This window comes from Chrysemys picta, chromosome 4 (assembly GCF_011386835.1).
Source record: "Chrysemys picta bellii isolate R12L10 chromosome 4, ASM1138683v2, whole genome shotgun sequence".
Classification (NCBI taxonomy): Eukaryota; Metazoa; Chordata; order Testudines; family Emydidae; genus Chrysemys; species Chrysemys picta.
Genome location: NC_088794.1, coordinates 87917844 through 87939493, shown reverse-complemented (window position 1 = coordinate 87939493; position 21650 = coordinate 87917844). Strand labels below are relative to the sequence as shown.

General features: G+C 45.5%; 1 protein-coding gene across 3 annotated transcripts; it reads right to left on the bottom strand.

Annotated features, from left to right (window-relative positions):
• Positions 1 to 225: 225 nt before the first annotated feature.
• Positions 226 to 20944, bottom strand: EXD2 (exonuclease 3'-5' domain containing 2). 3 transcript variants are annotated; one of them, XM_005305920.5, is made up of 9 exons: positions 20806 to 20944; positions 17785 to 18180; positions 15823 to 16079; positions 13932 to 14058; positions 12563 to 12888; positions 8835 to 8941; positions 8461 to 8596; positions 3308 to 3664; positions 226 to 2716 (listed from the first exon to the last, which is right to left on the bottom strand). In XM_005305920.5, the coding sequence occupies exons 2-9, from the start codon at positions 18121 to 18123 to the stop codon at positions 2500 to 2502; spliced, it is 1866 nt and encodes a 621-aa protein (XP_005305977.2). In that variant the 5' UTR covers positions 18124 to 18180; positions 20806 to 20944; the 3' UTR covers positions 226 to 2499. The 3 variants fall into 3 exon arrangements, with proteins under 3 accessions (XP_005305977.2, XP_042705279.2, XP_042705278.2); XM_042849345.2 differs by having other exon boundaries at positions 15994 to 16079; XM_042849344.2 differs by having other exon boundaries at positions 20586 to 20866.
• Positions 20945 to 21650: the final 706 nt, after the last annotated feature.

The window sequence follows — 21650 nt, the reverse complement described above, 5'->3', positions numbered from 1 at the left end:
CCTCAGACTTTTCCAGACTAGTATTCTGCAAGAAGCGGGTCATATGCAGAAAAATGTGATGCGGTATAAAGGTTTTATTGAAACTTGTTTGAAAGGAGCTGTGGAATTCAAGCATGACTTCACCACTTGTGAGAAACATGGTCATCGCAAATTCATGCTGATATAACCTCTGGCAGAATCTGCCCCGTTCATCTCTCACCAAAGATAGCAGAGGGGTCAGAACAGTTAGAAAAAGGGTTTTTTATTTAAAAGAAGTTAAATACAACTAAAATCTAGCACCAGGCAGAAACATGAAAGCCAAGAACATTTAAAAATCAACAGTAATAATTAACCCTCACATAATACACCTCTACCTCAATATAAAGCTGTCCTCGGGAGCCAAAAATCTTACTGCGTTATAGGTGAAACTGCGTTATATCGAACTTGCTTTGATCCACCGGAGTGCGCAGCCCCGCCCCCCCAGAACACTGCTTTATCGCATTATATGCAAATTAGTGTTATATCGGGTCGCGTTATATTGGGGTAGAAGTGTAGCTTACATTTTCAAAGCATTTTACAAACAGTAATGAATTAAGCCTCAACATCCCTGTGAGGTAGGTAAGTATTATTAGCCCCATTTTACAGATGGGGAAACTGAGGCACAGATAAGTTATGTGACTTTTTCAAGGCCACACAGCAAGTCAGTGTCAGAGCCAGGATTAACGCTCTGGGGCTCCTGGCTTCCAATTATGTGCACAGATGCCTAGAACATACTGCTTCTCTGAAAACGCCTTTTCTTTCCTCCACGTCCTCTGTAAGACAGCTGACCCCATTTCAGAGTGATGTGAGAGGGTGCTTGCCAAAAGCTATTCATCAGAGTGTCTACACAGGAAGATTGTATTGGGAAGTAACATTTTTATAGACACATGCTGTGTGTCTAAAAGGTGTTTTGTTTTGTTCTGAAATAGATTTCTGACCGTTCGTGCTCCCACACTGACAGAGTCACTTTTCCTCAAGATGCAGCAGCAGCCATCAGAAGGCTGAGAGACCTGTCTGCAATTCTGACACAGTTCTCAGTAAGACATAAGTGCTGTTTCTTCACATTGGAATCCCGTCCATGAAACAGGAATGTCTCTTTAGGGAAGGTGTAGCGGGATGATCACCCTGCTCCGGCCCTGGAAGTGTACAAGCAGCCCTGGGGAGGGCTGCAGTGGTAAAAGCAGCCCTGGGGAGGGCTGCAGCTCTGAAAGCTGGGCTAATTGGGAAAGCAGCCACAGCTGTAGCTGGCTTAATGAGGGCCCAGCTGGCCCTTATAAGAGGGCAGTGGGCCAGGAGCAAGCAATCTCTCTGTAGCTGAGGAGGGAGATGGACCTAGCTGCCTGAGTGCTAAAGGGTACTGGAGTGAAGCAGGGCTGGGGAAAGACCAGAGGAGCTGGGGAGCTCTGGGCCAGCAACTCCCCAGCTGCAGGGCCTTGTTCAAGGCCCCTGGAGGTACTGGGTTGCAGGGAAAGGCAGCAAGTCAAAACCTCCCTTGCCTATGATGACTGGCTTATACCGACTGCAGTCAGCCCCAGTGAAAGGGGGCTAGATGGTGACTGGTAGTAGCCCATGACTGAGGCAAGGTGGGGATAGGGGGTGGGGGTTCCCCTGGGTGGGGAGACCCTGAGACTGCAGGGGTATTGCCTGCAGCACCCCAAACACAAGGGGCACCATGTCCAAGGAGGGACCTGAGGGGCCAAGCGGCAGCGGGACACCGGCCTGTAGAGGGCGCTCTGGAGGCTGGAGAGCTAATTCCCAAGACGACCAGCAGGAGGCGCCGCAGGGGTGAGTCCCTGCATCATTACAGAAGGTTTCCTCCGAGAAAAGCTAACCCGGGTGCAGCTGGCCTGCACCGAAAGCAAGGGGTGGGGGCGGAATTGGGGATTAATTTGGAGGTGCAACCATGGGATGAAGGGGATCAGTCCACAGTAGCGCTTGGAAACAACAAACAGGTTCATATCCCATGTGAAGAAGCCCTCCATGGTGCTTAGGTGGACGAACTGGATGCAACACACCTCTCAGGGGATGCTGGTCATCACAAATTCATGCTGATATAACCTCTCTCTGGCAGAATCTGCCCTGTTCATCTCTCCCCAAAGATGGCAGGGGGTCAGAACAGTTAGGAAAGTGTCAATTTTTGTATGGTCACTTTGAGCAGAGGAGAAGTCTCCTTAGCACATCCACTGTGGATTGAAACAGTCTAATAAAAGTGGAGGGGCTCATGTCTGCCTACATGAGGGCCCCATCTCTGTAGAACAAGATGGTGAAGAACCAAGCAGCTCCATTCAGACTAGGGTTAAAAATTCCAAACCACCTTTTAACACTGAAGTCACATGATTTAACCATTGGTAGTGTTGTTGAGTCCCAGCAGAGCCACTGCTGACAATGGGAGTCTCCCTGGGCCATCCTGCACCCAGGAGCTTGCAGTTCCAACAGGGAGATAAGTCAAATAATCCTTCCAGTTGCTGTCTGGAGTCACTTTCACGACAGCTCGATCTGAAGGTCCTCCCCATATTTTCGAATCAGCTTCCCATGATTGTGGTTGACTGACCACCGCTTTGGGAGATGCTTCGGTTGCATGGTGTCCAGAAAGTGCTGCCGCCAGCGCCTCTCCAGCTCCATGAGTGAGCGCAGCCCCCCTTTGGCGAAGCACTGCACCACCTTCAGCCCATGCGGCATGTAGCTCTCATTACAAATCCTGCCAAGACACAAGGGGGGTTGGTTTCACTGCAAGCCCATTATGGGACTCTCCGTCTCCCAAAGCTCCCAATACCGTGATGTGCTGGGCGCCCTCACACCCAAAGCACTTGACAAACACAAGGCTCAACTAGGCAGGCTGGGCCAACAGAGTTGTCCACCCGACTACTCCCCACACCCTGAGTGAGAGACTGTAAGCGTCTCACCACAGGAAACACATTGTAATCTATAGCCCCAATCTCACAGGTGTATCGGTGCTGGGGATTCCCTGTGCCTGCACGGAGCTCTGCAGCACTGTGTTTGTAACGCGCTGTGTAAACACCCAGTTTGTTAAACTCTGGCCCTGGTTTTACAGGGAGATTAAAATAACAGGAGGTATTTTTAAAGGAGCTTGGGGGAAAAAATAGGCCTATTACTTAGCTCTACCAATGCTGCTGGGATTTTTGTTGCTGTTGTACTATTTATGTATCAGGGCACCTAGGGCCTTGGCGAGGTGTCTTTTTCTGTAACTGAAGTCTAAATACATAAATATACATATGCGCACACACAGATGGCTGAAACACTAGACCTAGTCACTGGGCTCTTGTAATACCTGGTTTCCAGGCCTGCTGCTTCCTGGAGCATCTCTGATGTAATGGTCTCTGTGTTAAAGAAGTCCTTGATTCCTTGCAGCAGCTCCTCCCTCCTGGTGTCAGGCAGGCTGTCTGCATTCAGCAAAGCCCTGGCCCCTGACCGGACCTGCCTTCGCAGGGGGTCCTCCAGCAGGCGCACCCCTTCCTCGCAGCCAATGGGGGCACCAAACTCCTCAGCCAGCCGCTGCTTGAGATGATTATCATAGTAATTGGAGATGGCATGACAGGAAGTGCAAAGCAGCAGAACGTCATGGGAGTTGTGGTCCTTCATCTGGATGGGGAAGTGTCTCCTGTACTCATGAGGTACGATGTTCTTCCTGGGAAGGAAATAGCAACAGTCTTAACTAAGATTTCAGATGGCTGCTGCCATCAACTACAACTTACACGCCCGATGGAATTTTAATTTTAATTAATATTTTAATTAATGGAGATATCCCATCTCCTAGAACTGGAAGGGACCTTGAAAGGTCATTGAGTCCAGCTCCCTGCCTTCACTAGCAGGACCAAGTACTTATTTTGCCCCAGATCCCCAAGTGGCCCCCTCAAGGATTGAACTCACAACCCTGGGTTTAGCAGGCCAATGCTCAAACCACTGAGCTATCCCTCAAGACAGATATAGAAAAGGAACCATCCCAGAAGCTGGAGCTTTCCACATTTGGTCTTAGCCCAGGGGTGCTTTTGTAAAGACTGAAGATAATCTTGGTTATTTTTGAGTTGGGGGAAAATCCACTCTTTTAAAGTTATTTTTTTTAAAAAGTCAGAAAAACGCCTGTAAAGATAGCATTGGATCAGTTCTCTGTGTGTACTCCGTGGCCAATCTGATGACCTTAGTGACAGAAATGTATTTTTACTTTCTACTAATGATAGCCCTGCAGAGACATCACTAGATTCTGTCCTGGCCAGTGCATCAAAAGAATTCCTAACAAAAGCCCCAATCCTGCATGTACTTATTCATATGTTTAACGATACTCCTAGGAGAAGTCCTATTAACCTCAAAGGGACTACTCATGTGTGAAGTATGGCAGATGTCTCAGTGCTTGCAGGACTGGGCCCAATTCCGAATGTAGGACCAATTTCTACCCTCAGCTACACTGTGCATCCCCAGAGGGCACAAAGGAATTGCACAGTTGTAACTAACTGCAAAATATGGCCTACAGAATCTTTATTACTCGTGATAATGAACAAGAAAGAAGCAGCCCAGCTTGACCTTCAGATCCCAGCATGAGTCTTGTAGGCAGGGCAATTAGAAAAAACTCCTCTTTAACCTAGGTATGTTTTCTCTGGAAGCTACTGAGAGATAATCAACAGGGAACCCTGTATAAGAAGTCAAAGAAACTTGGGCCATGCTTTTAGATACATTTAGATAAAAAATGTTGCGACTACTCAAAGAAAGCCAAACCTCCATTCCACCTAAATGCTCCCTTTCCTAGTCCCTGTCTTCCCTCCCTTTCCTAGTTACAGGTCTTCTCCTATTTTACTTCTCTAACCCCCACCCTAATGTGTTAGGTCTATGTCTTGCAGATTTGACGAATAGTAAGATGGTAGAATTCTACGGGCAATCCCATAAAGCATACAGTATATTGAAACATAGATAATTGACTTACAGCTTGTATTTCTGTTGTTTGTTTTCTTCATATAAAAATCAATAAAAATTAATCACAACCCACCCCACAACCCAAAATGACCCCACAGTGCCATTTTAGAGGTATTTTTCAGAGCTTATTCATAGTTAAAGACAAAAATGTGTACATTCATAAGAACATAAGAATGGCCATACTGGGTCATTTTAGTATCACGAATATGTCTAATCAAAACCTTCATCTGTGGCATGTTACCCTCAATGAGGGCTTCAGGGGTGGAATGAAATTTTATAAAGTTATGAGCAACTGCAAAATCACTACTGAGCACACCAAGGGTATGTCTACATTGCCCACATTACAGCGTGGCAGCACTCTGACATGGGCAGTGTACTCACACTTTATCGCGCTCTCCCGGTGATAAAAAATAACCGCCCTGAACGAGCGGTGGTAGCTTTATCGACAGGAGTGTAGCTCCTGGCAATAAAGTGTTGTCTATACTGGCGCTTTTCAGTGATAAAACTTTTGTCGCTCAGGGGGGTGTTTTTTCACACCCCTGAATCACTAAATTAGCCCTGAATGTGACAGTGTAGACACAGCCTTAGTAGACATATGAGGATTTTTATCAAGCTGATGAAGCCCTGGGCTCTCATATGACATCTGAAGGGATGAAAAGAAGTGAGTCTGCGCCCTGCTTGGTCTAGACTCGGGGGGCTGCAAGGGACAGCGAAGGCTACTGGGAAAGTTTGCAACAAGACTGTACAGGCCTCCGTAAAAACATTCCAACATTCTTTCCCAGAAAATCTATGAAGAAAGCACCCTTAACCCAGAAGAAATCTGCAGCCAGACAGCCCAACGGTCACACAAAGGGGTTTAGATTCTCTCCACAGTTTCTGATGTATTTGGATGAATTTTTCAGAAATTGGAAGCTTTCATTTAACTATAAATATGTCTGTCTTTTTCTGCTACAGAGACACAGCTGTCCCACTATAAAGTGACCGTGCTGCTGGTCAGTTCATGTAGCCTTGCAGGACACTGCTCCTAGCTAAACAATAGCAGCTGTAAAGATTAGAACTCACCCTCCTCCACACCAATTAGCTTTATGGATATGTAGGTGTCACAGCTCACCTGGGCCATTTAAATGCTAACAACAGGATTACATACAGAAAAGTGTGACAGTCAGGGTCCGGACACCAACAGGGAAAACAGATGGTTTAAATCCCCCAAATGATCAGTTAAACCAAATGATTGCATACCGTATTATTGTACTATAAAAGTATAATGAATAAGGTCTTTTATGAAAGCTTGTAATATTCTGAACGTGATGGTTATTATGAGATGTGTGTACAGACTATGGTTATGGAGCTATGTATTTGTGAATATAGAAAACTGTGTTAATAATAATAATAATAATAATCCATACTACAGCTTCAACGACACCTCCCAGCGGGGGCTAAGCAGTGAAGCAAGGAGGGGCACCGCCCAAACCTGAAGTTTACATGAAACTGGCTTCAAGTAATGATACATTGTCCAGCCCAGGAAAGACAATGATGGGTCATTAGAGTTAACGGAAAGACATTGAGACATCCGGGCTATCAAGTCAAGAGGGAATTTCCTCGCTCTGAATATACATGAGTCACCAGAGACAGGAACAAACAAACAAACAAAAAAAAAGGGAAAAAAACTTTAAAAACGGGCTTGAGACTCAGGTTTTTTATCCACACCTTGAGGGACAATCTTGTGGTGAGACGCTCTCCATGAACGTTGGATCCCACCTCTAGGTAGTGGGTATGCTGAGAAACTGTCTTATGGCAAAAGGTAACTTATATTATAAAAGGGATTTTATCTAATATGGAAGAGTAAAAGCCTGAGGTTGTTTTTATGTTTATTTGCTGTGTAACCTGTATAGGTTTGCTTTCCCTTATTCTTATCTTTGAATCTGGGGTTTTGCTATTACATAAACCTTTTGTTTATTTTTACCCCAAGCAAGTCTCTCGCATGCAAGCTGTGGGGAACGTGCATATCAAAGTAGCTGGTATCCAGGGGGCTGGTTTTACACCTTCTCAGGTGACAAACTGAAAAATCAGAGTATCTGGTAGTTAAGAACTCGGGAAGTACAGATTTGGGGAGACTCGGAACTGGAAGGGCTGTTGGTGTCACACTCCAAGGAGTAACTAGACTGGTGAGAGCATGCACTTGTGGGCTGGCTACTGGTGTCAGGGATCTGAACCACAGCTGCACAGCAAGAAGGCCTCCAAAGTTAAAGGGCGGGCAGTGACAGAACCCCTTACTGGTCTTGGTTGTTCCCAAAACATCACAGAGGGTTTTTTATTCTCTTTCACTGAGAAAAAAGTTAAACTGGGGAGATATGTGTACCACTAGCCTGTACAGGCTGGACTGCAGTCTGCACTCTGTGTTTGAACACAGCTTGTTCTCTAGTGAGAGTAAACACAACTGCTCTCTACTGGAAGGAATGTCAACCTCTCTCCCATGTGAAATTTGTCCAGAGACATACGATTAAGGCTGCGAGTCTGTCACGGATTCCATGACTTCTGCAGAGGCCAGTGTGGCTGGTTCCGGGGCTTCCTAAGCAGCTTGGGCAGTCCCTGGGCCAGCCGCACCGGCCACTGCTGGGGCAGTCTTGGGCCACCGTGCCCCCCTCCCTTCCCGCCCCAGCAGCAGCAGTAGTTTGGGTGTGAGAGGGGGCTCAGGGCTGGGGCAGAGGTTTAGGGTGGGGGGCAGCACTTACCTCAGGGGGCTCCCCATAAGCGGCTGGCATGTCCCTGCAGTTCCTAGGTGGAGGGACCAGGGGGCTCCGCGCGCTGCCCCTGCCTGCGCATTTCCAGCCAATGGGAGCTGCGGAGCCAGCGCTTGTGGTGGGGGCAGTGCACAGAGCCCCCCTGGCCTTCCCTCCACCTAGGAGCTGCAGGGACATGCCGGCTTGTTCCGGGGAGCTGCACAGAGCCAGGTAGGGAGCCTGCCAGCCCTCCTCCTCCCCCAACCCCCCCAAGGAGCACCCTCTACAACCTGTCCCACCCTCTCTCCTCCGCATGGAGCACCCGCGGTGCCCCAGCCCACCCGCTTCTCCCCTCCCCCCATAGAGCACCCGCGGCGCCCCGGCCCGCCCCCTCTTCTCTTCCCCTCCCCCCCCCCGCGGTGCACCCGTGGCACCCCACCCTCTCCCCACCCTCCCCGGAGCACCTGTGGTGCCCCGGCCCAAGTTTTAGTTAGGGGTACATAGTACAAGTCATGGACAGGTCACAGGCTGTGAATTTTTGCTTATTGACCTGTCCATAACTTTTACTAAAAATACCCGTGACTAAAACATAGCCCTTACATATGATCATGTGGTCCTCGAATGGCTACGGCCTACCCGAGATATACACCCTGAATTCTACACAAGCATGACTGTGTCCCAGTTTACCTCCCACTGGTAAATAACACAAAGTTCCTTATGGTAGAGACTGAACTTGATCAGGGTCTAGGTCTTACTCTACCAGATGTATTTTTCTTCCCTGCAGTGTGTAAAAACTCACCGGATGTAGGACTCTCTCTTGCCACACACCACACACAGGTTCTCCTTGACTGTCAGATAGTAATCAACTTGCGACTCAGGACGTCCTGAGGGCTCGAACTGCAGCTTCACAACAAATGGATCTGTGCTCACCAACTCTGGAAGGATGGAGGCAGGGAGGGAGGCCTTTAATAGTTGTATGTGGAAAGCTAAATGAATTATGCACAAAGTCGGGGGACACATCCTGTTTATTCCTTCCCCCAACATCTCCAGTAACTGGATCTCTGATCAGACCTGGGCCCCTTCTCAAAAGTATCATTTCTCCCCCAACAATATCATGGCAAAGAAAAGATCTCTTTCCTAGATACAGACTAATATGAGGACTGGCATACGTACCTCCAATGCCCTTGTCCAGGTACCACTGGGCCTTTTTGCGATCACAAGTGCACAGAGGCTGTCCATCTGGTGCATGCAGGAAGCAGTTATCATACAGGGGAGATTTTCTGTGAAACAGGGTGAACATCATGACAATTAAAATAAACAGGACCCCAGAAACTGAGCTCTATGTATCTACATACAAGTCAGACGAGTGCCCCCAGGAGTACACACACTTCTAGCCCTCAGCAACATGTATTTATGGGCCAAGCACTATACTGGCAGATCAGGCTGTCACCGAGGGCAGCAAAATCCTTAGTGACTGACTGTTCTGGCTACAACTATTGGCTGTTTCCCGGATCAGCAGCTGGGAACTTTGAACCCTCTGTTGAGCTATCATTGACAATAGGCTTGCTTACATTTCAGAATTAAAAGTGAGCAACTCTCAACGGTGAAAAGTAACCTATATGTTTAAAATCTGGTTTGGATGCTCTCCGGTGTTTTCAGCAATACAGGGAAGGAATTATTTTTTCCAAACAATATCTTTACTTTGACAGCACCCCTTTAAAACTAAATGCCTGAGGTAGAAGATGTGCTGCATCTTCCAGCCAAGAGGCCCTGAGCAGAACGGTGGCAACAAAGCTGGATAATTGCTCAGGAGCAGGGATGAACATAAGAAAGGCCGTACCGGGTCAGACCAAAGGTCCATCTAGCTCAGTATCCCGTCTGCCGACAGTGGCCAATGCCAGGTGCCACAGAGGGAGTGGACCAACAGGCAATGATCAAGTGATCTCTCTCCTGCCATCCATCTCCATCCTCTGACAAACAGAGGCTAGGGACACCATTCCTTACCCATCCTGGCTAATAGCCATTAATGGACTTAACCACCATGAATTTATCCAGTTCTCTTTTAAACGCTGTTATAGTTCTAGCCTTCACAACCTCCTCAGGTAAGGAGTTCCACAAGTTGACTGTGCGCTGCGTGAAGAACAACTTCCTTGTATTTGTTTTAAACCTGCTGCCTATTAATTTCATTTGGTGACCCCTAGTTCTTGTATTATGGGAATAAGTAAATAACTTTTCCTTATCCACTTTCTCCACATGATTTTATATACCTCTATCATATCCCCCCTTAGTCTCCTCTTTTCCAAGCTGAAGAGTCCTAGCCTCTAATCTCTCCTCATATGGGACCCGTTCCAAACCCCTAATCATTTTAGTTGCCCTTTTCTGAACCTTTTCTAGTGCCAGTATATCTTTTTTTAGATGAGGAGACCACATCTGTATGCAGTATTCGAGATGTGGGCGTACCATCGATCTATATAAGGGCAATTATATATTCTCAGTCTTATTCTCTATCCCCTTTTTAATGATCCCTAACATCCTGTTTGCTTTTTTGACTGCCTCTGCACACTGCGCAGACATCTTCAGAGAACTATCCACGATGACTCCAAGATCTTTTTCCTGACTTGTTGTAGCTAAATTAGCCCCCATCATATTGTATGTATAGTTGGGGTTATTTTTTCCAATGTGCATTACTTTACATTTATCCACATTAAATTTCATTTGCCATTTTGTTGCCCAATCACTTAGTTTTGTGAGATCTTTTTGAAGTTCATCAGTCTGCTTTGGTCTTAACTATCTTGAGCAGTTTAGTATCATCTGCAAACTTTGCCACCTCACTGTTTACCCCTTTCTCCAGATCATTTATAAATAAGTTGAATAGGATTGGTCCGAGGACTGACCCTTGGGGAACACCACTAGTTACCCCTCTCCATTCTGAGAATTTACCATTGATTCCTAGCCTTTGTTCCCGCTCTTTTAACCAGTTCTCAATCCATGAAAGGACCTTCCCTTTTATCCCATGACAACTTACTTTACTTAAGAGCCTTTGGTGAGGGACCTTGTCAAAGGCTTTCTGGAAATCTAAGTACACTATGTCCACTGGATCCCCCTTGTCCACATGTTTGTTGATCCCTTCAAAGAACTCTAATAGATTAGTAAGACACGATTTCCCTTTACAGAAACCACGTTGACTATTGCTCAACAGTTTATGTTTTTCTATGTGTCTGACAATTTTATTCTTAACTATTGTTTCGACTAATTTGCCCGGTACCGACGTTAGACTTACCGGTCTGTAATTGCCAGGATCACCTCTAGAGCCCTTTTTAAATATTGGAGTAAGCATTCCCTGAGTTGAACTGCTATCGCAAGAAGCATCAGGCCAAGAACTCTTGCACAAATTTAAATTATTCAGTAATTCATACCGTCTCTACAGTAGGGAATTTGACAAAAATATTTCCACCAGTGCATGGTGATAAAAAAAAAAAAACACAGGAAGATGCTGGGATTTGTCTATTCTAAGGCTCCTACCAGTGATTATCAGCAGTTCAGGTGAACTGGTAGTAAGCACTGGTGGAAATTTTTTGTAGTAAAGACGACATTGTTTAGCCTGGCCAGCCAAGATAGAGGATACAGAAAATAAATGGAGAGGCAGGTGTGATAGCTCAGTCAAAGGTGTCATCTGAGTGATTTATGGATCAATAATTTTTTTTTCAAATGAAAACAAACATTCTCCTAGAAATCAGCAACAGAAAAAAATCTTTTGAATCACATCTAATCTAACCCTAGAAACCAGGGAAGGATTATTCCCTACAATATGTTCTCCAGCACTTTGTCTTGACTAGTTTTAAGTGTCTCTAATGAAGGAACTTTCTTGTTTTAAAAAAATTAATAAATTATCAAATACAGACAACAGCCTGGATTTAGCTTAGAATTCTGTTCAATCAGCTATTTAGTTTTTCCTACGGGGCTGAGCCCTTCTTGGGCTGTTTGATGTTGGCTCAAAATGTTTCCTGGAAATATGAAGTGACCAGAGAAAAATCACATGTAAGTAACAGAACACTGTTATTTCTATTTTAATTGTTAAAGAATACTAATGAATCAGTTTTCTGGCTCCATTAAATTATCTCCCCCACAGCTAACCTGAGAATCTTAAAGGAGAAAGTTAATGTTGAAATGTCTATTTTTCCTTTTCATTTGGCTATGACTGAAGTTGTTTAACTCCCCATATTTGTGTATATAAAATCTCTGATATAATCAAATTAAATTTAAAAACAGGCATATCAATTCTGCATCTCCCCTTGCTGGATTCAGATTAAGAAGGTTTATCTAACTTGTTTAAATTTAAAAACACTGTAAATAAAATAACTGACGTTCCAGACAGTCAGATTCCATTGTTACATAAGAATTTAGGATTTGCTTGATCAGATCAGACCATTGGTTGAAGTCTCGTATCCTGCCTCCAGCAATAGTTAACAGCTGGTGCCTGCGAAGAAAACGACCCCTCAGTCTAGCATTATCCATCCTGCCTGGCCAACTGTGAAATGCTCTGCTTAGGTGCAGACCAGAGATTTTCCTTCCTGAGCTCTGAGGCAGTCAAGTTACACCTGATTATATCCCTATTTTAGAAAGCAGAATGGCAAATGTCATATTGCTCTGAGGTGCGCTCAGTGGGTTAGGACCTCTATAGCATCAGAATGATCTTGAGCTTTCTTTTATCCTTTGGTAAATGTATCTGACTCATTTTTTCCATCACTTATATCTTACATTTAACTCTCAGGGTTAGCTATTGAACACCAGCAATAGTGAATGTGCATAACCATAAAGAGCAGGGGTGGAAGTATCAATCAAAATCCTGTCCTTGCAAATTTAGTTACGGTGCATATAGTAAAAAAGGCTCATGCAATTACCTTGCAGAATATCCCACACCAAGGGGCTTTCGCTTCTGTTTGCGGGGATCCTTCACTTGTTGATTTACTGGGGACTGGCCATTAGTTGCAGACTTCCGATTCCTGGGTTTCTGCTGGGAGTCCACCTCTCCATTTCCATCATCTCCTAGACTGCTGCTACTTCTTCCTCTGAATGGGACATCCATCAAGCCCTGGCACTTGCCCAGTACCTTTGCCCAAGCAACAACAACATTTTCACCTCCAGATGCAGCAGGGATGAAGAAAAATCCCAGCAGATGGAGAAACAGAGCCATTGAGACCTGGGCATCCTTGGCAGCATAAGTGACCTGGGGAAAAGAGCCAGAGCTCTGTGTTACTGTGCAGAAGAGGGCTAACACCTTGTGAGGACCTGAGACAAGATCCCCCAACACAGCGAATGTGAAACATCATTTCTATGCAAAGAGGGAGCAGCATTTATTTGACTTAGGCACTTACACAGAGTTCCAGCACTGAGCGCCGAAGTAAGGGTCTGGGAGCCTCTAGTGTTCCCTACCTAGAACCACAGACCCTCCTCTTAATAATGCAACCTGAAGCCCTTCCAGTAATCTACAGTGTAGCCAGTTGACCCCTAGAGGGAGCCAGAAGGTATTATATTGTAGATTGCTACAAAGTCAATTTAAGAGTGAAGGACAAGCAGAGCTCAAAAGACAATATTTACATATGCTCACTGTACTCCTGTCCATTTTACACCACTCAAAATGATCACTCAGACTGACTGACTTCAAAGGTAGACACACCTTTTTATATTTACCTCCCTGCGCTCCAAAAGCTCAATGATAATCTGCTCATTATAGGCTCAGTCCTGAAGGGGCTGAGCACACAGGCTCTCATCAAGCAAAGTCCTTGAGCATCTGCTTAAAGTTAAGCATGAGTGGTTCCATTCAGGTCTATGTGATTACTCATGTGCTTGAAGTTAAGCAGGTGCTCAAGGACTTTGCTGAATCAGGATAAGCGTGCTCAGCACCTTCAAGGCTCAATCTCCAAACCAGATACAGACCACTCCCAAAACCCTCACAGATCAACAATCACCAGGTCCTTGGCGCTTGCCTATGAATAGAGATAATACTTGGCACTTCAATCCCCTACATCCAAATATGTCAAACAGCTTTCCAAAGATTAAGCCTTGAACCCCCCCCCCCCCCAAATAGGAAATTATCCCCATTTAAAGAGAGGGAAACTGAGGTGGAGAGAGATGAAACATCTGGACCAGTCACACACTGAGCTTGTGGCAGAGCTAGAACAGACCCCAGATCTCTTGACTCCAAATCCTGTCCTTTAGCCACAAGACTATTCCTCCTCACAAAAGAATAACTACAATCAGAAGACACACCTGGTCTTGAGTCAGCTCTTCTGCCTCCCAGTTGCTGCAGCGCAAGCGAAGAGATTTGTCGAGTGGGCAGTTTAAGACGTTCTCAGCTAGAGATTTGAGGCTGAGTCCATTACAGAGCAGATCCTTCCTTCAGTTTAACAAAGAAAAGCAAATAAATGGTTAAAAGCACCAATCAAATTGAAAAATGTTCGCATCCACCCTGAATCTATTTGAACAAGAGGAACTACTGAAGTGTGAGATTAGATGATGTGTATGTCAGTGACCACTATAGGAACAGGACACCTGCTCATCTAGAAGCTTTACTGGCTAAGCTAGCATAGCTCTTGGTTCTTTTGGTCACTGGTTAGTTTTGGAGCAGAAGATCTCAAGCATGAATGTTACCAATTCCCTCTTGAAGCTGTTTCACATAATACAGACACTAGATCATTACAGAATCTAAGAATTTCTTTTTGAGAGAAAGAGTGGGGATCTTTCCATCAGCTGTCTGCCTCTGAATGAAAAGGAGAGATATCCTACAGTAACGGGCAAGTTTGCTGTATGGAATTGAAATGCCACTAGATCAAATGGCCAGGAATGGGCTACAATTTGCTGAGAAATGAGAGATCCAGTCACTGCTTTAGAGGAGAAGAATCAGAAAATACACATTTCAACTGCCCAATGAAAGACTCAAGGATTCCATTTTCTCTAATAATCATGGTTGCTAAAGAAGTGGCACAAGGCCAACAGACTTACACCCCAAATCAGTTACACAGGACAAAGGCCTGTAAAATATTGCAATTGAGGAGTATTTCTAGGCAAAAGGTTATAACTTTATTTCTTTAACATGAAAGTAACATTAGAAAATATTGTTGTATCTTTAATGTTTCACTGGAAACAGAATTATTAAAGGAGAAAATTAAAAGCTGATTAATTTTGTACATTTCTCAAGAAGTCTGATAATCATCTCTTTCCACTCATCTGCTGACCACTCAATTTGCATAGCTAGAATTTGTTTGTGGGTCTTCCTTGATCACTGAGCACTATACAATATGCATGTCAGTTTGCCCTCTCCTCCTCCGAAAGCAATGTAGGCCAAATCCAAATATTTAGGTGAGAGGAAGGAAGATAGGGTCTCCAATATTTGAAGTTTAACTTTCCTTTCACTGGTCACCATGCAGATAAATGAACAGTTAAGTTGCCGTGTTTATGTATATGATGTAAATGGTGACAGGCAACGTTTCAAATCCTGGCTGTTCGATATGGAGCCAGTCTGAGAAGTCTGTTCACCTGATTATGCTATAACCAGTGTTTTCCATGGCGTGAGAGCCCATAAGCACTCAGAATGGGTCTGCAAGACCCTTTCAAAGAGGATAAAATGAGCAGTACACCCTAGAATATGGAGAGAAAAAACAGTCTACTGTATATGGAGACCAGGTGTGTTTCCCTTTCTGCCTCTTTTAGGTCTTTGTCTTAATTATCAAGACTCTCTGACAATTCAATACTAGTTTAGTTTGAAATTTCTACCCAGTGGCTCACCGTTACTATATACACACCCTGCTTGGAAGTATCCAAGTTGAGTTCCTAATAGATGCCCTCATTACAAAAACCACCACCACAATTGGCACTACTTGGCTTCCATACTCACAACCTCAGCACAGAGCGCAAGAACTGAATGGAGACTCTAGTCCCTTATCCCCGGAAGAGTTGGTCTGCCTGGGTCATAGTTTGAGGCATACTGCAAGGGCGGGGGGAAAGAGGAGGCTTGCACTGCTGCTACCCAGGCCATAACTGTTCTAAGGACAAATCCAGGACTACCAATGTAGCATCCTTCATCAGAATCAAATTCATTTTTTAAGATTTCCAATTAAAATTGTACACCCCAAGTACACTGCTGTTGTCTATGGATACGCACCTCTGTCTCATTGCGAGGTACCGGAGGTCTACGCTCCCTTTGACTGCAAGGCCATAGTCCTGAAGTAGCTTGCAAGAATCTTCCCAACATCCGACCCCAACTTTTAATATAGTGCTATCTGCCAAGATGTCCAGTAAAGATTTTGGGACAGTCTGTCCACTGCTGACCAACCTGGGCAATCGAACAAGAATGCAAAAGCCACTGGAAGAGGCCATCTGTAAGAGGGATACAGGACTGGCTTTTCCTTCCACTGACACCTGAAACCAAAGAACCAAACAGCACTGGCATTAGAGTATTAGTGTCTGGATACAGAACAAATCACAACAGAATCGTAGGCATTACAGACAGAAAAGACCTATTAAGTGATCTAGTCCAGCATTTCTCAAATGCGGCCACCAGGGCCTTTTCTTTCGGCCACAGCATGCTGGGCTGTGGTTGGGAGGGGGCAAAGTAGTGGCCCCTCCCTCTCCTTGGTGCTCCTGGATGCACTGCCTTGGTGTTGGCTGCTGGAGCTGGGCCTTGCCCAACTCTGGAGATACCTAGGGCACAATGTTGGAGGAGCAGGCAGCCAGTGAGTTCCCCACCTTCCCAGGGGCGGTGAGGCTTAGGCCACAGGGCTCCAGGCTCCAGCCACGTAGCAGCAGGCCCCATCCTCCGGACACCGGGCTTCAGGCTCCAACCCACTCACTGCCTCCCCCGGCCCCCATCCAGGGCTTAATTCATCCCCAGGCTTGCCGGGGCTGAGTAAGTCTCACTTTTCACAGCGGATTTGTATATTCGTTAATATCACTTTTCACAAGAGACTTACTAGCTAGCAATAAATAAATTACAACGATTTGGCCCTGTATATGTGCATATTTATTTGTTTTTCCTAAAGCTAATTAAGTATTTTAGAGAAAAGTGTGAGAGCAGCCACCAGCAAGAGTTGGTGGCTGCACTCTGAGGCCACCAAATAATTTGTCCTGAGAACCCCAGTCCACTGTAGCATTGTTTCATATAGTATATTCTCTAGTGCAGTATCAAGTCTAATTTTAAGAGACACAAGCAAAGTGGCTTCCCCCATTTTCCTTGGGTGACTATTTCACAGCCTAACAGATCTCACCATTCAGTCCTTTTTCCCCCCTTAGCTTAGTTAATGTATGCAGTGTAGGTGAAATTCACCCTTCAGAAGAGGGCCAGCCCAAGATCTAGACATCACTTAAATCCCACTGAAAGCCAGTTGTGAATACTTAAATAGACCTTGTGCTGGCCCTCTTCTGGGAATGTCACGTTCTGTTAGGTCCAATATTTTACATGTTCATTTATAAATAGCTGCAATTTATCCTCTTTTTGTTTATTTTTAATTTTTTTGTTTAATTTTAATTTGTAATTAGTTATAATTTTTAAAATATGTAAACGCCTTAAAAATATAAGGCTAAATTAATACAATTCTAGTAAGTTACCTTGAAAGAAACACTGTACAAATATATAGCATCTAGCCAATCAAAAACAGTTATAATTCCATCAATAGAATATGTTAAGAGTTATTCCAAAAGTTTAACAAATGATTATCTCAATAAACTTCAAATCCATGCTCAGCTAATTTAAGTTTTTATTAAAATCAAAATCAATAGACCCTTATTGGGTTCTCTGGTGGTAACTGCACAGGCAATTTCAAGAGTCATTTCTGGTGTGTTCATTCTAACTACTTAAACCAGAAATGAATTATAGAATATCAGGGTTGGAAGGGACCTCAGGAGGTCATCTAGTCCAACCCCCTGCTCAAAGCAGAACCAATCCTCAACTAAATCATCCCAGCCAGGGCTTTGTCAAGCCTGACCTTAAAAACCTTTAAGAAAGAAGATTCCACCACCTCCCTAGGTAACCCAATGGTGTTGGCACAAGAAATATTCAAAGCCTCATCAATTCTCTGCCTTTGCCCTAGGAGGCTGGAGGACAGATTTTCCTTGATCAAACACTTACCCACTCGCAGTCAATCCCAAGGACTGGCCACCTCTGCAGCTCCTTCTTCAGTAATGGTTCCACTCGATCCCACTCCTCTGCCTGTGAAACTATCACTATTTCTGCACCAAGGATCTGCTCTACCCAGGAAATGGTGGGAGAACTGACACACGAATGCAACTCCTTTTCCTCCACTTCCGTCAGTTCCTCATCTCCTGACCTTCTCAGAGCTCCAACTTGGTTACCACCACCACAGACCTTTTCTTTCCGACGCCGGCTTACTTTCCACAAAACCAGACCCCCGACTGCAATGCCCAACAGGGTGGCCACAGTAACTGTCACTGCTGTTTGTCTGGGCATTTTTCATCCTCCTCCACTTCACCCACTCAAAATGGCATTGCAGAATTTTCTTATAGACTGCAAAGAAAAAAGCAGGACAGATGAAGAATAGATGTTTAAGAATTCATGGAGGTTAAGTTTGTTAATGGATATTAGCCAGGATGGGTAAGGAAGAGTGTCCCTAGCCTCTGTTTGTCAGAGGGTGGAGATGGATGGCAGGAGAGAGATCACTTGATCATTGCCTGTTGGGTTCACTCCCTCTGGGGCACCTGGCATTGGCCTCTGTCGGTAGACAGGATACTGGGCTAGATGGACCTTTGGTCTGACCCAGTACAGCCATTCTTATGTTCTAATTTATTCAAAATTTCTTTAATATAAAATTAAGAAAATCAAACTGCCACTATTCAGACAAAGATCTAAGTACAGCTCAGGATCATAAAAGCAATATGGAATTTTTAAAGTGTACTGGATTCTATTCAGGAGTAAATCAGGAATCAAAGCAAATAACATACCCTGGAGCATTGGTGTGTTAAATGTTAATGAGTCTAAATTCAGGTCTTGGTTACACCAATGACAGAACAAGGAGCAATGGTCTCAAGTTGCAGTGGGGGAGGTCCAGGTTGGATATCAGGAAAAACTATTTCACTAGGAGGGTGGTGAAACACTGGAATGCGTTACCTAGGGAGGTGGTGGAGTCTCCTTCCTTGGAGGTTTTTAAGGCCCGGCTTGACAAAGCCCTGGCTGGGATGATTTAGCTGGGAATTGGTCCTGCTTTGAGCAGGGGGTTGGATTAGATGACCTCTTGAGGTCCCTTCCAACTCTGATATTCTATGATTCTATGATTCAATTACACCAAAATCTAGAGTAATTCCACTCATTTACATCAGTGTAACTAAGAAAAGAATTTGGTCCAGAATCCAGTATTTCTCAAACTTCTGAAAGCTCATGTCCCACTCCTTCAACCCCAACAAGTGCTGCTAAAGGCCCATGTAACTGAAATTCTCATGATATTCTTCTATTTTGATGAACAACATAATAGTTCACAATGTTAATATTTAAAGCCTCAACACCAGCATCTATGTTATCACCCATTAAAATGATTGGGGCAGTTTACACTTTTGACCTGTTTTTAAAATCAAAGAGAAGACTCCGCAAAACAACTGGGAGGTCCATCCACACCCCTCCAGACAGACAGGGATGTGCCCAAAGCTTTGGTAAGTGCTGCCATAATGTATGTGTTTGGGGAACATCCATGTGTTTGGGGAACATCAGTGAATATATGTACATTAGAAGTACTTCTATGATCTTGTACAGCAGTAATTCCTTGGATCCCAACACCTGTCTGCTGGGGACCTAAGGCCTGATCTACACTAGAAAATTAGGTCAGTTTAAGTAAGTTGGTCAGGGATGTGAAAAATTCACACCTCTGAGCGGCACTGTTAAGACAGCCTAAATCCCCATGTAGAATTCTTTCATCAACCTAGTTACTGCCTCTCAGGGACGTGGATCACCTACCCCAACAGGAAAACCTCTCCTGTCAGCATAGGTAGTGTCTACACTGAAGCACTACTGTGGCACAGCTGCACCATATTAAGTGTAGGCATACCTTTAGGCCAGGTCTAAACTACAGACTTACATCGATATAACTACATTGGTCAGGGGTGTGAAAAATCCACACCCCTGAGCCATGTAGTTATACAACCTAACGTCCAGTGTAGACAGCACTATGTCGTCAGGAGAGCTTCTCCTGTCAATACAGCTACAACCTGTCTCAGAGGTGGCTTAACTAGACTGACAGAAGTAGCTCTCTCATCAGCTCAAGAACATCTTCACTTAAGCACTGCAGCGGTGCAGCGTTTTAACTGTAGATCTGCCCTAAGTAATATAGGTCCTGATAGTACAAGGTGAACATGCACCCATATGTAGCCCCATTCACTTCAATGTCCTCCAGTGTAAATAGTTTACAGATGGAGTTTGATGAATGGGACCATCTGATGATGCCACCTACTTTGGCAGGGGTTGAATTCAATGACCCAGGGTCCCTTACAGTCCTATGTCCCTGAGTGTGCAAAGCTAAACCTGGAAAGCCACTCATTTGCAGGATGGGGTTCTAATACTCCAGTCTTGCAAACAGTTTAAAACATGTGAGTACCTGCAGATGGGCATAGCACTGACTTCACTGGAAGGACTCGCGTCCTGCACGGTTACACGTGTCTAACTGTTTGCAGGACTGAGGCCTGTGGCCCCGATCCTGCAAGCCAACCATGTGGGAGGAGCCAGGCAGCACCAAACCCCCCCACCCAGCCCAGATCCGGGGAACAATTGCACGCATCAGCAGGGAGAGACCAACATGAGACACCCCGCAGGCTGCTCTAGACCCCACAAGCAGGAGGAGGAAACACCCCCTTGTAAACCCTGCCCTTGGCAGCCGACCAGCCCGGCACTACCGCAGCCCGGGAGCAGCACGACACCACCGCGCACACCTGGCGGGGCGCGGGGAGACCCCCCGCGGGGATTCCTGGGGCGGGTCGCATTTGGGGTCTGCCGCGGTGGGATGCCGGGGCTGGGCGCTCGAGGAGGCGCCATCGGCAGCTGGGCGCGGCAGGGAAGCAGCAGCACCATGTTCCAGCAGCCCCGCGCAATCCCCTGCCCCCATACAGAGAACCGCGCGTGGGGTTCCGCAGCCACCTCCCCGCCCCCGACCTGTCTGCGCCTGGGCCCGCAGCAGAACGCTGGCTTCTCTCCGGCAGTAGGAACCCGCCGCGCTGCAGCCCCCGCACCCTGCTGCACCAACACACGCTTCCGGCGGGCACACACCCGGAGCGACTGCATTGAGGGACACTTCCGGTCTCCTGTTCCTATGGGGTGGAGCCTCCCGTGGAGCCCGGCGTTCTTCTTGGCCTGTAGGCGCTGCCATCTTGTACGGCAAACGCTGTCCGGCTGCGTAGGGCTGTGCCGAGTCCAGTTATCCTAGGGGCTCGGGTTAATACCTGTCTATGGTTAAATCAGTGTTGCAAAGCTCCGTGCACGTCATAAGACATCTAGATAAACTTTCTAGTTCATGTTGGAGAAGGGTGACCAGATGTCCCAATTTTATAGGGGAAGTCCAGATATTTGGGGCTTTTTCTTATGTAGGCACCTCTTACCCTCAACCCCCTGTCCTGATTTTTCCACATTTGCTGTCTATGCTGGAGAGCAGCCTGTGGTCATGGGGATGTTGGTACCAACTCTATTTGGGGTCAAAGAGAGAAGTCCAGATTGTGGAAGCTAAATTTAGATTATTAAGTGAAATGCATAAATCCTTGGTCTCCACAGTAACTTTGTCTGAAATACCTCCAGTTCTACATGTAGGGCTGGCTAGGGCCATGTCTACAATAGTGAGCTTAGAGCCACACATCTATACCGCTGTAAGATCACTCCAGTAGCCACTCTATGCCGTTGACATAATTACACTGGTCTACAATTTTTGAGAAGTCATCTGCTTCAGAGATAAAATGTGCTATTTATTATGTATTTTGATGTGCTGAATTCAAATATGACAATTAAAA

Excerpts from the sequence above, each read along its gene's own strand:
- EXD2 (XM_005305920.5), bottom strand. The coding sequence starts at position 18,123 with ATGCCCAGACAAACAGCAGTGACAGTTACTGTGGCCACCCTGTTGGGC. Across the intron at positions 14,059-15,822 it reads TACCTCGCAATGAGACAGAG|GAAGGATCTGCTCTGTAATG; the intron begins GTGCGTATCCAT and ends GTTAAACTGAAG. Across the intron at positions 3,665-8,460 it reads AAGAGAGAGTCCTACATCCG|GAAGAACATCGTACCTCATG; the intron begins GTGAGTTTTTAC and ends TTTCCTTCCCAG.